The 15,692-nt window shown below is 37.1% G+C and overlaps 1 protein-coding gene across 1 annotated transcript in view; it reads right to left on the bottom strand.

Moving 5' to 3' along the window:
* The window catches only part of LOC101162515 (BMP/retinoic acid-inducible neural-specific protein 3), a 70,251-nt gene that overhangs the window by 14,351 nt on the left and 40,208 nt on the right, over window positions 1-15,692 (bottom strand). The window contains exons 3-6 of the mRNA XM_023954378.2: window positions 15,403-15,593; window positions 10,867-11,060; window positions 5,054-5,159; window positions 4,609-4,845 (exon numbers count right to left, since the gene is read on the bottom strand). Coding sequence (XP_023810146.1) covers window positions 4,609-4,845; window positions 5,054-5,159; window positions 10,867-11,060; window positions 15,403-15,593 — 728 coding nt within the window. The remainder of the gene's footprint in view (window positions 1-4,608; window positions 4,846-5,053; window positions 5,160-10,866; window positions 11,061-15,402; window positions 15,594-15,692) is intronic.

The following is a 15,692-nucleotide window of genomic DNA, read 5'->3' as shown; positions in this document are numbered from 1 at the left end:
ATTTTAAAATTGTTTTATACTTGTGTTGAAATTTGCATTTTAGCTTCACAATTTAACTTTGTGTCTTTCTGTGGTTATGCAAAAAAAGATTAATCTCCGTTTTAATCTATATTATCTATTATTTAAGCGATAATTCCTGACAAGATGTCTGTTTATTCTTAAATAAAGGACAAAGCAGATCATTTGGGATAGTTGCTTCTGCAAAGTCCATTTAACTCTGATGATGGACACTTAAAAGGGCATCATCTTGCTTTAACCATTGTGACTTCCCAAAGTAATATATCTGTACTTTAATCGAGTTACTTTTTAGGTTTAAATTTTTGTTCACAAAAGACGGGGCTCTTTGATACGCATTGCAAAGCGTTGTCATGGCTACTGAGCCTGCAGTGATCTTGCTCTCCCACAGCAGAGAGTGTGTCTTTGTTGTTACTTGACTAAAACAAGCAGTGAGAGCTGAACTTTCCCTCTGTTTAGAACCAAAGTCAAAAGTCTTAATTGTTCGATTCCTCTGGTGTCTCCTCCCTGTGTCTCATCTCCTCCTTTCTTTTTTCTCTTTTCTTTTTTTTGCTTCATCCTAGTCTTTAATAGGGATGGATATTGTTAAGGTTTTAACGGTACTACTCCTCTAATGATACTACTTATGGATCCGGTATTTTAACGATAGTCTTATCGATACTTTTTGAGGACGAAAAATAAATAAATAACAAATTAAGAACATAAAGTATTTCCTCAGTATTATTTTATTATTATTATTTTACTTTATACACTTTCCAATTTGAAAAGTAAAATACATGAAAAAATAAGAAAGAAAAATAAAAGAAAAATAAACTGCAATCTTTTGACATATTGCTGTCATGATGTAAATATGAACTCAAACATTTATTTAATTTGTTTTATAAGGTCATTCCAGAGAAAGTCTCTGCTTCAACTCCCGCAGTGAGAGCTGCGTTTCAATCTGAGGCCAGTGTTTCTCTGACAGTTTGAAGCCAAGCCCCTCCCCCGCCTCTCTACCTGCTTTTCCTCTCTACCTGTTTACCTGTTTATATCCTCTGCAGCTGATAGTTGTTTCCCCCCGCGCTCCTCAGTGTATCCTACACAGACAGCGCAAAATACGGTCATCATAGTCGGGGCACCATAGTGCAGATTCAATTAATTTTGCGCGCACGCCGCGTGCTGTCTGGACAACAGTCCCGCCCCCCGTGCACACAAATAGCCAGACAGACATCTCCTCTTCAGCGAGAATAGCGAAATTAATATCATCATTAATTACCGGAAAATTGACTGACTTGGTGAGTTAAATAAGGCAGATAACGTTTATATCTTGTGGGACACAAAAAATGCGACTTCTCCAGTACCGATAGCAGAACCGTTGAGGTCAGATCTTAACGATACTACGGTCTTGAAGAATGTTGCCCCGGGGCTTGTTCAATACCGGGGCTCGGTACCCATCCCTAGTTTTTATAATGATCAAATTCACCAAACAGGTAAAAGGAAACTATAAAATCACCCATCTTTTCTACTGTCTTGGTGTTGTGATAAACTGTAGAATAAGGTACATTAACACATTTTTCATTCATTTTCTATACCGTTTTATCCCTTTCGGGGTCACGGGGCTGCCGGAGCCTATCCCGGCCACTTGTGGGCGAAGGCAGGGGGGACACCCTGAACAAGTCGCCAGTTTGTTGCAGGGTAGAATGTCCTCACACACACACCCATTCACTCCCGCACTCACACCTAGGGTCAATTTAGAGTTGCCAATTAACCTATGAAGCATGTTTTTGGATGGTGGGAGAAAGCCGGAGAGACCGGAGAGAACCCACGCATACACGGGGAGAACATGCAAACTCCACACAGAAAGGTCCCCCATTGATGTTGTGTCTCGGGACTTGAACCGGGGGCCTTCTTTTTTTTTTTTTTTTTTTTTTTTTTCTTAACTTGTCCTGTCCAACAGCTAGGCAGACAGATGAGAGCTGAGGGCCTCTTGGGAACCGGGGGCCTTCTTGCTGTGAGGCAAGGGCGCTAACCACTGCGCCACCGTGCAGCCCACATTAACACATCTTTTGTTGAATTAATACGTTTTTGATAATTTTTTTTGGATTGCTCAGGAAAGAGTTTGTACTGTTTTGTTTTTTTTTTTTTTATCTGAAAGCACTTTCACAGCAATGTTTGGGTTAGATTAAAAATTAATTACATATCTTATTGAATTCATCGCTCAAACATATACATATAAACACATATAAACACTAGATTTGATAAAAGTATAAACCCAAGTAAAATCACGTTAACATTAACATTAGTGAAGTGAAAGTGGTGAGGGACAGCAGAACAGAGCAAACAGAGATAGTTTTCTCATCTTACTCTCAATAATTCCAATTTGTTCATGCAAACGCCTTAGTTTTCTCACATCTATGGGTTTTTCATTGGTATTTTTGAGAAGCATGGGGAAAAACTGGGTCAGAACATAAGATGCAAGGGTAAAGTTTAAGCAGTTACACTCTACAGCTACACTAAAATACAAGTTACAAGAGTAGCATATGTTCTCTCTCTTCCAGTCATGTTTGTGAAAAGTTTTCAAGCTACTGATTAGATCACATTAAAGCTAACAATCTCTTCCAGTAACTTTTCTATCTCTGTCTTTATTTTCCTATTTTGTTCAAGTGACAAGTTTATCAAACACCTCAATTCAAACACCATGTATGAAACTTAGATCTTAGGTATTGACAAAAGCAAAGTTTTGGCAATACTCTGTTTGTATTTTGCGTTTTTCTTAAGAGATTTTTGACCCACAAGGTGTGGATTTCGGGTGGGCGCAGCGTTTACAGCGCCGTTGTAGGTACCATAACGATTCGGCCTGCAACAACTGTTTGGGGTCTTTCGACCAGTTCTAACATCACATTATGTAATTGGCTGTCCGTTGGTCCGATGACGTGTCAGATAGTGATTGATCTGCACAAATTACATTACTACTAAGAAGATATTATGCGGTCCGTTGTAAACAAACAGAGCTCCGACACAGAGCTAGATTATTTTCTAAACTTGCTTTTTTCATTATGATTACTATTAAGTGCATTTGCAGCCGAACAGACTGCGGTCCAAACCCTTCTCCGGACCGCACACTATAACAAAGCACCTTCCCTGCCTGCAAACACAAAGCAACAAGATTCCAGCTGCTCTGCTCAGAGATACTGTACAGCTTGCTCGTGTGGAGCAGCAGGTTCATTGTAACAGCCACAGATCTTTTTACAAAGTGAATTGTGGCAAAAAAATTCAGACACAAATTATGAATGAAAAAAACTTTAGGTTACAAAAGGAAACATGAAAGGAAAACATGTAGAGCCCCAACAGATCTCCACGCCAAGTGGGGTTACCATAGTGTGACATTATCCTCAGTCGAAAGGACCCCGAACGGTTATTGCAGGCCGAATGGTGATGGTACCTACAGCGGTGGTATAATTGCAGAGGTCCAAATGCATTTTTGGACATAGATTCCTGTGATAATATAAAGCCTTGAGGTATTTCCATAAATGGCTAAATTTATAGATTTAGTCTGCACATAGTGGAGATGAAGGGCTACACAACCAACTTTAATTTTGAAAAAGCATGGCTTTTTCTGTGTAAAATTACGACTTTTTTAATATAATTATTCTCCTAAATGTTTGACTTTTTTCTTAAACTTTTACGACTTTATTCTCATATATTGATTATAAGTTTGTCTTTCATGTTGACCCTAATACTCTGTCATGTCAAACAACCAAACTATAATTTTTGTGAAAACAAGAAAAAGGTGCTCTAACTAAACTTATAGGATTATTTCTAACCATGGTGTATTAAGCAGTGAAGAACCAGAGACTCTCTTGCACACCCAGACAAAGGTAGAAAAGCTTTTCAGAAAACACGCTTCTTGTGTTAAAACGTTCAGACAGCAAATATATGCCAAATGCTTTCTGTAAATGTGAAAGAAAAGATCAAATGATAACGCTGCAAAGCTAAGACCCAGAATTCCTGATCTAAGTTTGGGTCACTGCTGTGACTCCTTTGCATTTTCTTCTGCTGATAAAGAAGCAAGCTGTGATATTCCTTGCTGAAGGACACGTTTATGACACGGATGCATGTCAGCAGTCTGGGCACGCTCCTGCCCTTGCTTCACAGCCAGCTATTAAAATATAAACTCAGTGGGTAATTGCACTAAGCGATATTTCAGCAAAACCTAAAGAACAAGAAAAAAAAGAAAAGACATCCATTTTGACTTCACCTGAGCAATAATGACCAAGGCAGGGTGACCGAGCACTGCAATAATAACGAAACATTGTGCAAAGAGCTCCCATTCAACTTCGGTTTCCACGGTGATATGAAAGGATGTTCCAGCAATAAATGGGTTTTATGGCAGATTAATCTGTGGCAGACTTATTTTACACTACCTGATGCTGATTTTTTTTTTTTACTCATGGCATGTCAAATCGTCATGTTGTTTATTTTTTTAAGAGTAGAAGAATCCATGATCCTCAGTGAAATACTCATCACCCCCACTTCTTTTTATTTAGTTTACATAAAGTGTTCCACATTAGTAAGAATGCTAAAACTCATTAGTGTTTGCACATGACCTCTCACCTGATTCCTCAAACTCTTTGTAAAGGATCCCCCACGTCTCTGTGATCCTTTCCAGGCTCTCCTCCATAGCTTGAATGTCCATATAGGGGCAGTTGCACTCCGGAAATTTGGGGTCACAGTTGCACCAGCAGTCATTTTCTTTGCACACAAACTCACCCTCCCCATTGCAGGTTATATAGCTCAGAGCAGCCAGCACAAAACTCTCTCTCAAGTAGTCTGGTAGAATGACTTGCAGGCCTGTAAAAAATCAGACTGGTTTTAATAAACCACCATGAAAACTAGCAACTCATGGAGAAACTTTGTACATGCTTCTTTTGAATCAGCAGCTCTGTCTATAAAATCTGCAATTCTTTTTGTTATCCTACATAAGAAATAATTTCCTTTATTGTTTCTTGTTTATCCAAGCAGAATTGATAAAGACCAAAAAATAAAAACAACCACAAACCTTGCAGCTGGATTTTGTTTTCCGGGCTCTGAACCAAAACGGAGCTTACAGAGTCCAGGTTGTCATAGTTACTACACCCAAGAGGACCCGTTCTGGTCTCCGTCACCTGAGCAACAATGTACAAAAGAAAAAAAAAACTCATTTATTTGACTGCAGAGATAAGTTAGATTCCCTCACAATGATATCTCCTTAGAAAATACTTTGGTTTTATGAGCCAAAGGAAATGTTCCTTGTGCAATGTTAATGTTCTCCACTGTTGCATTAAAAGAAAGCAGTTTTTTTTTTTATTTTTTAACATAATCGACTGTGCTTATAAATGTGAGATGAATTTAAAGTGGGGTAAACTCATTTGGATTTCACTAAACTGCTGTAAGAGGGCTTTGCTGCAGTCACTTTTATGCAAGAACGCTCTGTTTATTTCATATTTCCTTTTTTTTCCAATTATTTGCACGGAGATTGATTGCAAAAGTTTTGATTGACCTTTTACAACAAAGGCCTTCCAATAAAAATCCCCTTTTCCACTTCATTTGCAAGAGGAGGTCTTATTTCAGCGTTCTCCATTTTTTCGGGGGCCGAGGAGCATCCAACCGGATCTCATTTTTCTCTCTTTGTGCTTGTGGGGCGCCGTATGCCGTTCAGTGATTTGTCCTGGTCAGGCTTGTCAGAGGACAGTTGGTGTAAAGCGACAGATGGATGAGGCGAGACAATGAGGGTCAGTCGATCAGTAACACCATCATAAAGGACTGAAGGTCTCAGGAACTCATAAGGCTGCCAACTAAAGGTATACTTTGTACTTTCTAATGGTAAAAAATAAAGGTTCATAGACTGATAAAATAACCATTTATGAGGTAAAAAAAAGAAAAATTGGAAGTAATGTATTTCATCCTACTTAGATACACACATACAGTAGATGTGTGTATGTTAGAAGACTCTTGCTTCCTGTCTGAGAGGTTTTATTCTGATATGAGTTTAAGGAAATGAGAAACAATGCTTCAAGTCCACATGAATATTAAAACCATAAAAATGAATAATTTGATTTGCCATATGATAAGCCATAAGGCAAATACACTGAGTGATGAGCAGAACATTCAATTTCCGTTTTGCTTACAAGCTGCTACTCACTATTGATACATTTTTGTATTGCAAAAATACTTATTAGGACATTATGAACCACCTTTATGAGATAGAGGTGAAATGACAAATTTATTTTACTGTTTGGTGTCTTTCTTTACAAAATATTTTTATAGTTTAACAGCCACATACATAAAACTGCGAGAAGTCATGAGTGCAATTGTGGAAACACAGACGCAGAAACAAGCACGCTGCATCTTCTAATCGGCTTTACATGGAACCGTGCATACTTATTTTTTCTGCTTTTACCAAATCTCAGCTTGAAATTTTATGCATGTTCATGTGCCTGATTTCCCTTTGCATCATAATCAATTGATAGATGCAGACGCTTCCTAAAAGAGGTATTTGCATTTAAATGTTTGCCAAGTTTTTAAAGAAGGCAGAGAGCTTAAAAAACAAAAGAAACAATCAAATGTTGGTATTTGGTAGATTGTGATTAATAAATGACTCGATGCATGTGAGTAGAAATGGAAAGTAAAATGTTCACTTCATTTGGCTATAATGAACAGAATCAAACGTTAGACTTTGTTGTTCACATTGTGTGACCATAAAATGTGTATTTTCCTACTAAATGACTATCTAATATAATTGCATGTTTTGTCTACAGATGTCTACATATGTTTTTGTGAAGAAATGTCTGATTCAAATCTAATCCTTTTCTAAAAACAAGCTGCACATTGACTCTTTGACCCAATATTCTGTATTAAGTGGGAGTGTCACGAAAGTGTAGAGGTCAAAATTAGCATTCTTTCTTTATTTCATGCCATTTTGATATGAAGAAATAGCCTAAAACAGACATGATAAATAAAGATAGACATTTAAAATAGTTAGTTTAACACCTACATATAATTTGTTGCTTAGCATCCAGCACTATGCACTACATTTTCCCTCCCAAATCTCCTTTTTTTAAAATTTTATTGTTGTAAAAAATACGGTTAACTTTGGTGTTTCTGCTAAGATACTTTGATGAACGTTTGACTAACAGTTACATCTACAAGATTTAAAGTGTTTTAACTAGAGAAAAAGCATTTTGGTTCAAATCATTTTCAATTTTTAGGACATTACTGGGAGTTTTAAATGTCCCTGTCAATTAATCATAGTCCTTTTCCCCAAGAACTTTTAATAAACAGAAATAAAATAAATAATAATAATAATTAAATGAATAATAATTATTATTATTATAATTATACTTATAATTGTAATTATTATTATTATAATAATAAAATTAACCAGAAATACTTCATACAGTTAATTTTTTTCCCCAAAAAGCATCCATTTTCTGAACCTGCTTAATCATTTTTGGGGTGACGGGGTTGCTGGAGCCTATCTCAGCTACTATTGGCAGTTTTACACCTGCCAGTCTGTGTGTCTACTCACACCTATACGCCATTTCGAGAGACAAATTAACCTATATGAAGCATGTTTATGGACTGTCGGAAGAAGCCAAAGTGCCCAGAGAAAACCCACACATGCTCTAGAAGAACATGCAAACTACACACAGAAAAGTCTCAGCCTTTTCACTGTGAAGCAAAAGTGCTAACCTCTACACCACTACACTACCAAGCAGCTCTTTTTAGCCAGTAATGATACTAAATTGTTTTAGACCCAAGATAACTGGAAATTCTGTGAAACCTGAAAAGGGAATCACTGCATCTATCCCAATTCTCTAAATGTCACAATTATTGCTATTCTGGATCTGAACCAGTTTTAACCACTGGCACCCAACTGAGATAACCAAGCCTACAAGCTAATTCTAAATCTTGAAAAAAAAAATGCATGATGTGTTGTTAATGCCGATGATGTGTTGTTAAGAATTAAACGGTTGGAAAGGTAGATTGACATGCTCACCATTACTATTACTATAAGTCTTACTGACTACAAAGGCACAGACATCAAGAGTGTCATTTCTATAGGTTTGGGTGTGTAAAATGTGTAGAAAGTTGATAACAAACACATCAAAATGGGTCGTGGATTGTGTCTGTTAAACAGGCAGATCACTGCAAAATCCATTCAACATATGTGGGGTTTCTAGCAGATCATGCCTCAATGTGGGAGGACTAGATGCAAATAGATTGAGGTAGCACACGCGATGTGATTAATAAAACCTGAAAAAGGTTTATGGCAGCTGTTTTTGCATCTTCATTTAACATGTCTGAAAGGCAAGTGTTCACCCCATGACGTTATGCACAAGTAGCTACACCTATTATCGCAACAAGGATACATATAAATCACTAAAAGCAATGAGAGTGCATCTTTTCTATTGACGTAAATACTACGCCTGAAGCAAAGATTAATGAGAGATATTACCTCTCCAGTATTGCAATCTTGTAGATTTTGGAAAACTTAAGAACTGATATGGAGCAAATTGTGGTAATTAAAACTGACAAAAACATTTATTTCTATATTCTCCTTTTTGACAATTTCCATTTTCACTTTAGTGTTTCTCAGGCATTTTACAACTCATTCCTCTCCATCAGTGTGTGGTATGCTTTTCCCCTTCTTCAGACCATTGTGCTCTGGGGGTTGCTAACATTGACAGCCCTTAGCTTCTCCACATAAGCTTTGCATGTTAAAGTTCCACTCCAATCACCTCTTGATCTATTGTACAAGCCTTACCACTGGATTTTTTAACTATGCATATTTCCTTTCTAGCCAAAAAACAAAAACAAACAAACAACCGTTTCTGCAAACCAGCAGTAGTTCATTAAAATTTGTCTCTGTTGGGATGGAGTAAGCCTGCCCCATTTCCCCTCATCCATCTGTTTACACGCTCTCCTGCTAGCTTATAGCCCCCTAACAACAGAGATATTATAAGAACAAAACAGTCTAAAAGACCCAAAATGCATGAGTTTTAATGTTTGAAGCTATAGATAGACATTTTGTTTTTGTTGCTTGAAATAAAAAGTCCCAAAAAAAAAAGTCAGGCATTGTCATTTATATTTTGAATGCCAAATGAAAAATATATATCTATATTCATTTAGGTCAAATAATTGGACTCTATCATATCACCACAGAGTTAGTTAAATCTTTTGTGTATCAATTAGTGGACCATTTAGAGATGCCTACTGACTCACGGTAAAGGGGAAGATGCACCTCCCTAGTGAGTTAACAAAGTGCATTTGCTATTATAAGAGTTTGACTAAGCCATCCTTTGTCTACAAGAAGATAACTTGAGATCAGAAGCTTCTGCTGTTTCCTCAGTCAAGTCTGCCACTATGTTGATCACTGTGTTTGGAAAAAAGTCGCTACATAAATAATGCCTCAGAATAGGAAATTATGTAAGTGCAACAAAAAGCCTCTACTCTCAAATGTACTGCAGTCATCACTCATTGTACAAACAAACAGGCTCTGCTCTGTGTTCTCACTCTTTAAAGGAAATGTAAATCCCTTCAATACATCACAGAAAAAACTCAGCTTTGTCTTCTAAATGACCTTCATTTTTCCCTTTGGATAGTGACAGCTCGGGGGTACTGGATCAGCAACCTTGCTCATTCATTCCTAAACTCGTTTGATTTCAAATTCATGCAGGGGTGCAATCTGTTCTGTTACTCTGCGGGTCATCGCTTTGTGGAAAGAATGTGTGTCTGAGGGTGAATCTGTCTCTCCTTTCACTCACTTTCCCCCCTGATGAAGGGTGAGTCTCTTCCCACCTGTCAGTCACACCAAATGACAGCCTTTGGCGCATGAACGCACATTCTCACCTCCACTCTTCCTTGTCTGTTGCTACAAAAAAATCCTTAATTTCGGTGGAACAGACGGAAGCATCTACCGCTTTGGCCGCCTGGGCTGCAGCATTCAATCCCCCAAAACAAACAGAATGTAGTGCGATGGTATTAGTATAGGGATACTGATTCAACAATGAAAGCTACACAAACCTCACACTTCTCAAGAAGTCGAAAAGGCACTGAGAATGCTCGTCCTCTTCTCTGCCACCTTATTACCCCCATGCCACCTAAAGGTGACAACCAGAGGCAGGAAGCTGTCACCCACCGTGTTTCACAGGACTCATTTATCTTCCCCCCACCATATGTGCTAATCACAGTGCTCGCTGCAGCATAGATGTGCTCACGGCAGCTGAAGATCCAATCTTAACACAAGCACGCTAATAAAGAACATAATCCTCTATTTTATTTTTTTAGGGTTTAATTAGGAGAAGAAAATTGTAATTTTATGACCTTGAAATATTCCTTTTCATGAACATGTAGGTTTATTGACTCATTAAGTGTTATCAACATTTGTTTTCTACTACATATGCAGACAAGATTTGTTTTTCTTGAATATGTCATTCATTGTTTCATTTTAGTTGAGTTTTTACATTATTTTAAAAACAATTTTAACGTTATTTCTTCAGTTGTGAGTTGTCAAATAACTTTCAATCTTTTTTTTGCTCAACAGCAACATATTGGATATGTTTTTTGCGATATCTAATTGCTTGTTTAGAAAAATAAATAAACGTTTTGTTTGTAAATGTATGTTTTTAGGAGTATGTTTTAATCAAAAAAAAGTGGTGACATGACATTTTCTGTGCAAAGTAGACCACCACCTGTCTGTGTTTGCATTATGATGTAGAGCAGGATGATATAATGGATGATTTACTGAAGGTCAAACAGTGTGAAATGGTTATTAATCACTGCACTTGATTGCGCTTCGAGAAGTCTGAACAGAAAATTCAGAGGCATTACCTTGATGGCAGTGGAGGCAATCTGGATGTGGTGCAGCTTGCGCAGAGTGCTTTCCCTGTCGATGAAGTAGGATGCAGCCAGCTGGTGCAGAGCTTCCAGGGTCACGGCGGAGGAGTTGCCTGAGTAATCACTCACCTCTGGAGCTTTTTTACTCAGCTTCCGCTTGTCGACAAATATTGTTAAGGCTTCTTCTCCTGCACAGTTAAACAAGAAATGGGTCCATCATTGTTTGATTAAAATAAGGCTGTAGTTACATTTGGCTTGCACATTTCTTTTAAGTGACTTGTTGCCAGTACATTTATATGCTCAATTTTTCTTTAATGTTGTTTTTGAAATAAATAAATACATGAAGACTTCAAAATTTAGGTCACAATTTTATAGCATTTGTTTTTTAGGTATTTTTTTACCTTTAAATACCCACTCAGATTATCTTTTGAGTTACTTTTAAATGTTCCAAGTGTTTTTTTTTTTCATTCTGATTTTGCCGTTTTCAGCCACAATCAAAGAGCCTGTGTTGTGTTGTAAAACAAAATGTCTGCAGGGCGGCAGTAATTCCCTGCTTCTGAATTGTGAGTGAGACGGTTGGTGCAATTGGTCCATCATTCATTACTGAGAGCTCTCCGTTTACATGCTCTCCCGTGAGCTTTCAGCCCACCACACCTCCAACCTACCATTGTCGGTACAACAAAACATGGTGAGCAATGTTGGAGCTATTCTGCCGTAGAAATGCCAGCTCATACGAGAAAAAACAAAGGCGCACATGAATCTATTTGTCTACAAGTGGATCCATCTGAATGGAGCGGAGCAGTGAGCTTGTGGCCCGACCAGTGAATTTCTAGGTCACAAATGACCTAGAAAATACCTTTAACTCAAATATCTTTAATTGGTTTGGAGCTTGATAAATAAACTTAGCTTCACTACATTGACCAGGTTTCTGTGTCAAACCTGAATTTTTGTTCACCAATATGCAAGTGATTTACTGAACTCCTCAATGGACAACATTTGGATCTTTTTCACCAATACAAAACAATTAGATTGGGTTCAGCAGATGCTGCTATCTCAGCTTTTACTAACGTTTTCTTTTTAAGCATAGCTTAAAGAGACAACCAACAACAACAACAAAATCATTGAGGTGGGGTGTTGGCAGAAAATTGTTTAAAAAAAGACCTTTCTTACATTTGGGTAAAGGATTTAGAGGTACGAGGGATGGATTTTAAACACATTTAAAACATCAATATGTTTGACAAAAAAAAAAAAAAAATTCTGAAAAACTTTGGTGAACCTCAGCTCTAATTTCACATAACTAATAGGGTTTCTGTATTTTCTTTCAAATTGTGTGGCTCTATATGCTATTACATCCCAGTAAGACTGAACCTTACTTCATCTTTTTCTTTGTTGCATGTATCTCCCTTAAATTTTTCATACCATCAAAAATATGCATCATCGAGAATTTCATAGGGTTAAAAATAAGTGAAAAATCTTAAAGTATCTTGATTTAATGGCTTGTTTTAAGTTAACTTTTATGACTTTATTGGTTTAGGTTACATTGGTAATTTTTCTTGTTTAGTTTCTGCTCTCTCCCAATCCTGCCATGAACATACCAGTGATTCCTTTTTAATCAGCAGTCTTTTTTTTTCTATTAGCCGGTTATGCTTCAGTTTTTAAAGTTCATTGTTTCCTGTCAATCAATATGCATTTCTTTTTTTTACCACCTTTTTCTTCTTAGATTGGTCACATTTTCAGCTTTGTTGTTTTTAAGTTAAGCAATCAAAGTTTGAAGTTCCTGAGCCAGCATCATTCATTTTAGATGTTCACCACTATTTAATGATGTTTTTTGTTTGTAATCATTCAAAGATTCATTTTCTTGTCACTGATATAAGCAAATATTTTTGCTTAATTGGTTAATGTGCTTAACTGGTTGTGTGTCTCAATTCCTCATGAGTAACACTGAAATATTCCAAAGTCCAAGCTGTCAGAGAAGACCTTTTTGGAACATATTCAGGTTAGTTAACAGCTACATCTATTCGTTTTTTATCTCTTATTTTTCTCTTATCCATCAACTGTTAAAACCATTTACTAAGGCAGTGTTTCGTATTTATTTTGTATTTAGTCTCATTTGTATTATACTGTTTCTCTTTTAAAAGAAGATAACCATCTTTTGTTTTTTAACATTTTTAGGGTCATTAAAGTGTCAAGCCAGTCAAAACATTTTCTAAATTATTGAAGTGGTTGCAATTTTTTTTAAATTGTTCATGACGTACTAGAAACATTGACCCATTTGTTGATGGGCTGGACAGTATTATAACGCTTAGAACAATGAACACTGATTAAATGCTAAAAACACACTAAATATAAAAGCACTGGCACATCAACAAAAATAACTGTTGCAGAATTGTGCAAAATGAAGTGTGCAGAAACATGTGTGTTACATGTCCTAATGCAACAAAAGTTTGAGTTTCTGAGTATTTGAGAATGTCTTTACCCAAAACGTTGTGAATTAGAAAAAAAGATGCCATTTGAAAAAGTTACCACAAGCTTCCTCTTCTGCTCTATTCCGATACACCCACTTGAAGACAAATAGATCCATGTACGTCTTTGTTTTCCTTATCCAAGCTGTCATATGGCTCAAAACTGAATGACTGGATAGCTCCAATGTCGCTTGCCATTTTTGTTGCACTAGTAATGTTAGGTGATGGTTGTGAGGGGGTGTAAACTAGCGGGAGAATGTGAACAAAGAAACTGTCCCACCCACAACTCAGAGGGGAATTTCTAATCAATCACTTCTACTCTGCAGAAACTATGTCCTAGAATATGTGTCCTAGACTCATATTCATAGATTTTCCTGAAAAAGCACAATCATAATTAAGAGACCATTGGGAACGCATTTACAATGGATCAAGATATTATTAGAATAAAAACTTTAAGGACATTCTGTTTATGTTTAAAATTATGTTTTAAGTAGTTTGCATTTATAAACCAAAAACTTTATTTTAGGACTGAATTTGCTGTCGTCTATTAAAAAGGAAGAGTCGCAACTTTCCATTATCCTAGGTCAGACTATAGAGGGATCTCAGAAGCATAAGGCCAATCAACCACAATTAGGATAAGCCGTGCCTTGTCTTATTTGAAGCCATTCGTAGCAGTTAGCTGCTCATAAGTCTCGGGATGCTATGAGAGTCCCAAAGACACAGCACATCATCTTTCTCATAATAATGCAGTCTTAATGCTTTGGAGCCATTTTTCTGCCTGCTGCTTCCCTCGCCCAGCGGCTGAGGGGGCACGGTCTTAATATTGCAATCTATTTATTAATTTCATTAACTCCATATGTTTTCTGGGTGTGGTAGCAATCTATCCAGAGCTATGAAGGCACTTCTCTGGCAAAGACCCAAAGAAAACTTCTCATTCTTATTTTTTCATAACACTAAGCGCTGGCTAAGAGCCAAAGAGAGCTGCATTTGCTCCGCAACCTGGAAGGGTAGATCCATATACTCACCACTGCTACCGTTTTAAATAGCTTACACAGGCTTTGTTTTAGGATATTACACATGAGGGATTTACATTGAACTTTCGGTTATATATATATATATATATATATATATATATATATATATATATATATATATATATATATATATATTGTAAAACCTGTAAAAAAATACACTCATTTTCAAGCAGAACAAATATTTTCAAGGCTTCTTATGTAGTCATAAATCAACAAAATGCAAATTGTACCCGTTTTTTTGCATAAAATTATGTTTCACTGTTCACTGTGTTATTCGGTTACTCTGTGCAGATTGCTGTAATGTGCCAACCCCATCTGTTACCATATGGAACACCTGGTGGAGCAAATTTGAACAGCTTTTATCATCCCAAACCGTATACTGCCCTTAAGCCTACATCAGCTGTGAAAGAGGTAATTCCTTGAAGCACATTTTCCCTTCCGCGATTGCAATATAACACTTGAACTAACTAGCTCTTCTCCAGAACAATGCCCTTTTTTTCCTGCATCTTCCACCAGAATCATATAGTGATGGAAGATGCTTAGCAGGGAGACAGCTTCAGCAAAACTACTAGAATTGGACCTAATTACCAGTAGCTGCAGCTGATAAAATCTGCCAGCAGCAATTTTCATCTCGCTTAGGAAAATTGATGGATTCTCACTTTAACTGTGAAGGTTGCCTCTGTCTGTATCTGTTTGAAATCAAAAGACAACTGCTCTAAAAATCAGAGCCATCTGAATTTGTCCCCATTGTTGTTGCAGAATGGATGTGTTTAAAGCTGGAAGAGTGGAGGAAAAAGCTGAAAGTAAATGGCGCAGAAAGAATCAGTCACCCAGAATTGTAAATGCCTTGCATTATTGTAATGCCTTTGTACTTTGACAGTTTACAAAGTGCTTAACGGTGTTGGAATTGCAGTGTAAGGTACATGGAGTTTCCCCAGACTTTTGCATATGAAGAAGAGCTTCCTAAACCTCTATGCATTTTAGCACAACAAAATATAACTTAACAACACCCTAGTGACATTTTTTTTTCTTACCTCCCAATGTAGCTGACAACAGGAAGTGGGTTCCATACTTCTTGATCAGATTGTCAGTGATCATCTGGGTTGTTGGCCTGCGGCCGAGAAGTCGAATATTCCTGACAAACTCTGGTGTCAGTGGTAACTGGGACTCCAAGAAATCTCTTCTTTCCACTGCTAAATTGTTTACCTTCCATCTTCCAAACTCCCTGAAAAGTAGCAAAGACGACAATAAAAAAGTTGTTGACATGCGTAGACTAAATCTGTTATGGGTTTCAAACTTCAAACTTAGCCTACAACCCCCCCCC

The sequence above is a fragment of the Oryzias latipes genome, chromosome 4 (assembly GCF_053564925.1).
Source record: "Oryzias latipes strain Hd-rR chromosome 4, Olatipes_Hd-rR_3.1".
Lineage (NCBI taxonomy): Eukaryota > Metazoa > Chordata > Actinopteri > Beloniformes > Adrianichthyidae > Oryzias > Oryzias latipes.
Note: the sequence above shows the minus strand (reverse complement) of the source record. Positions and strands in the feature narration are given on the sequence as shown.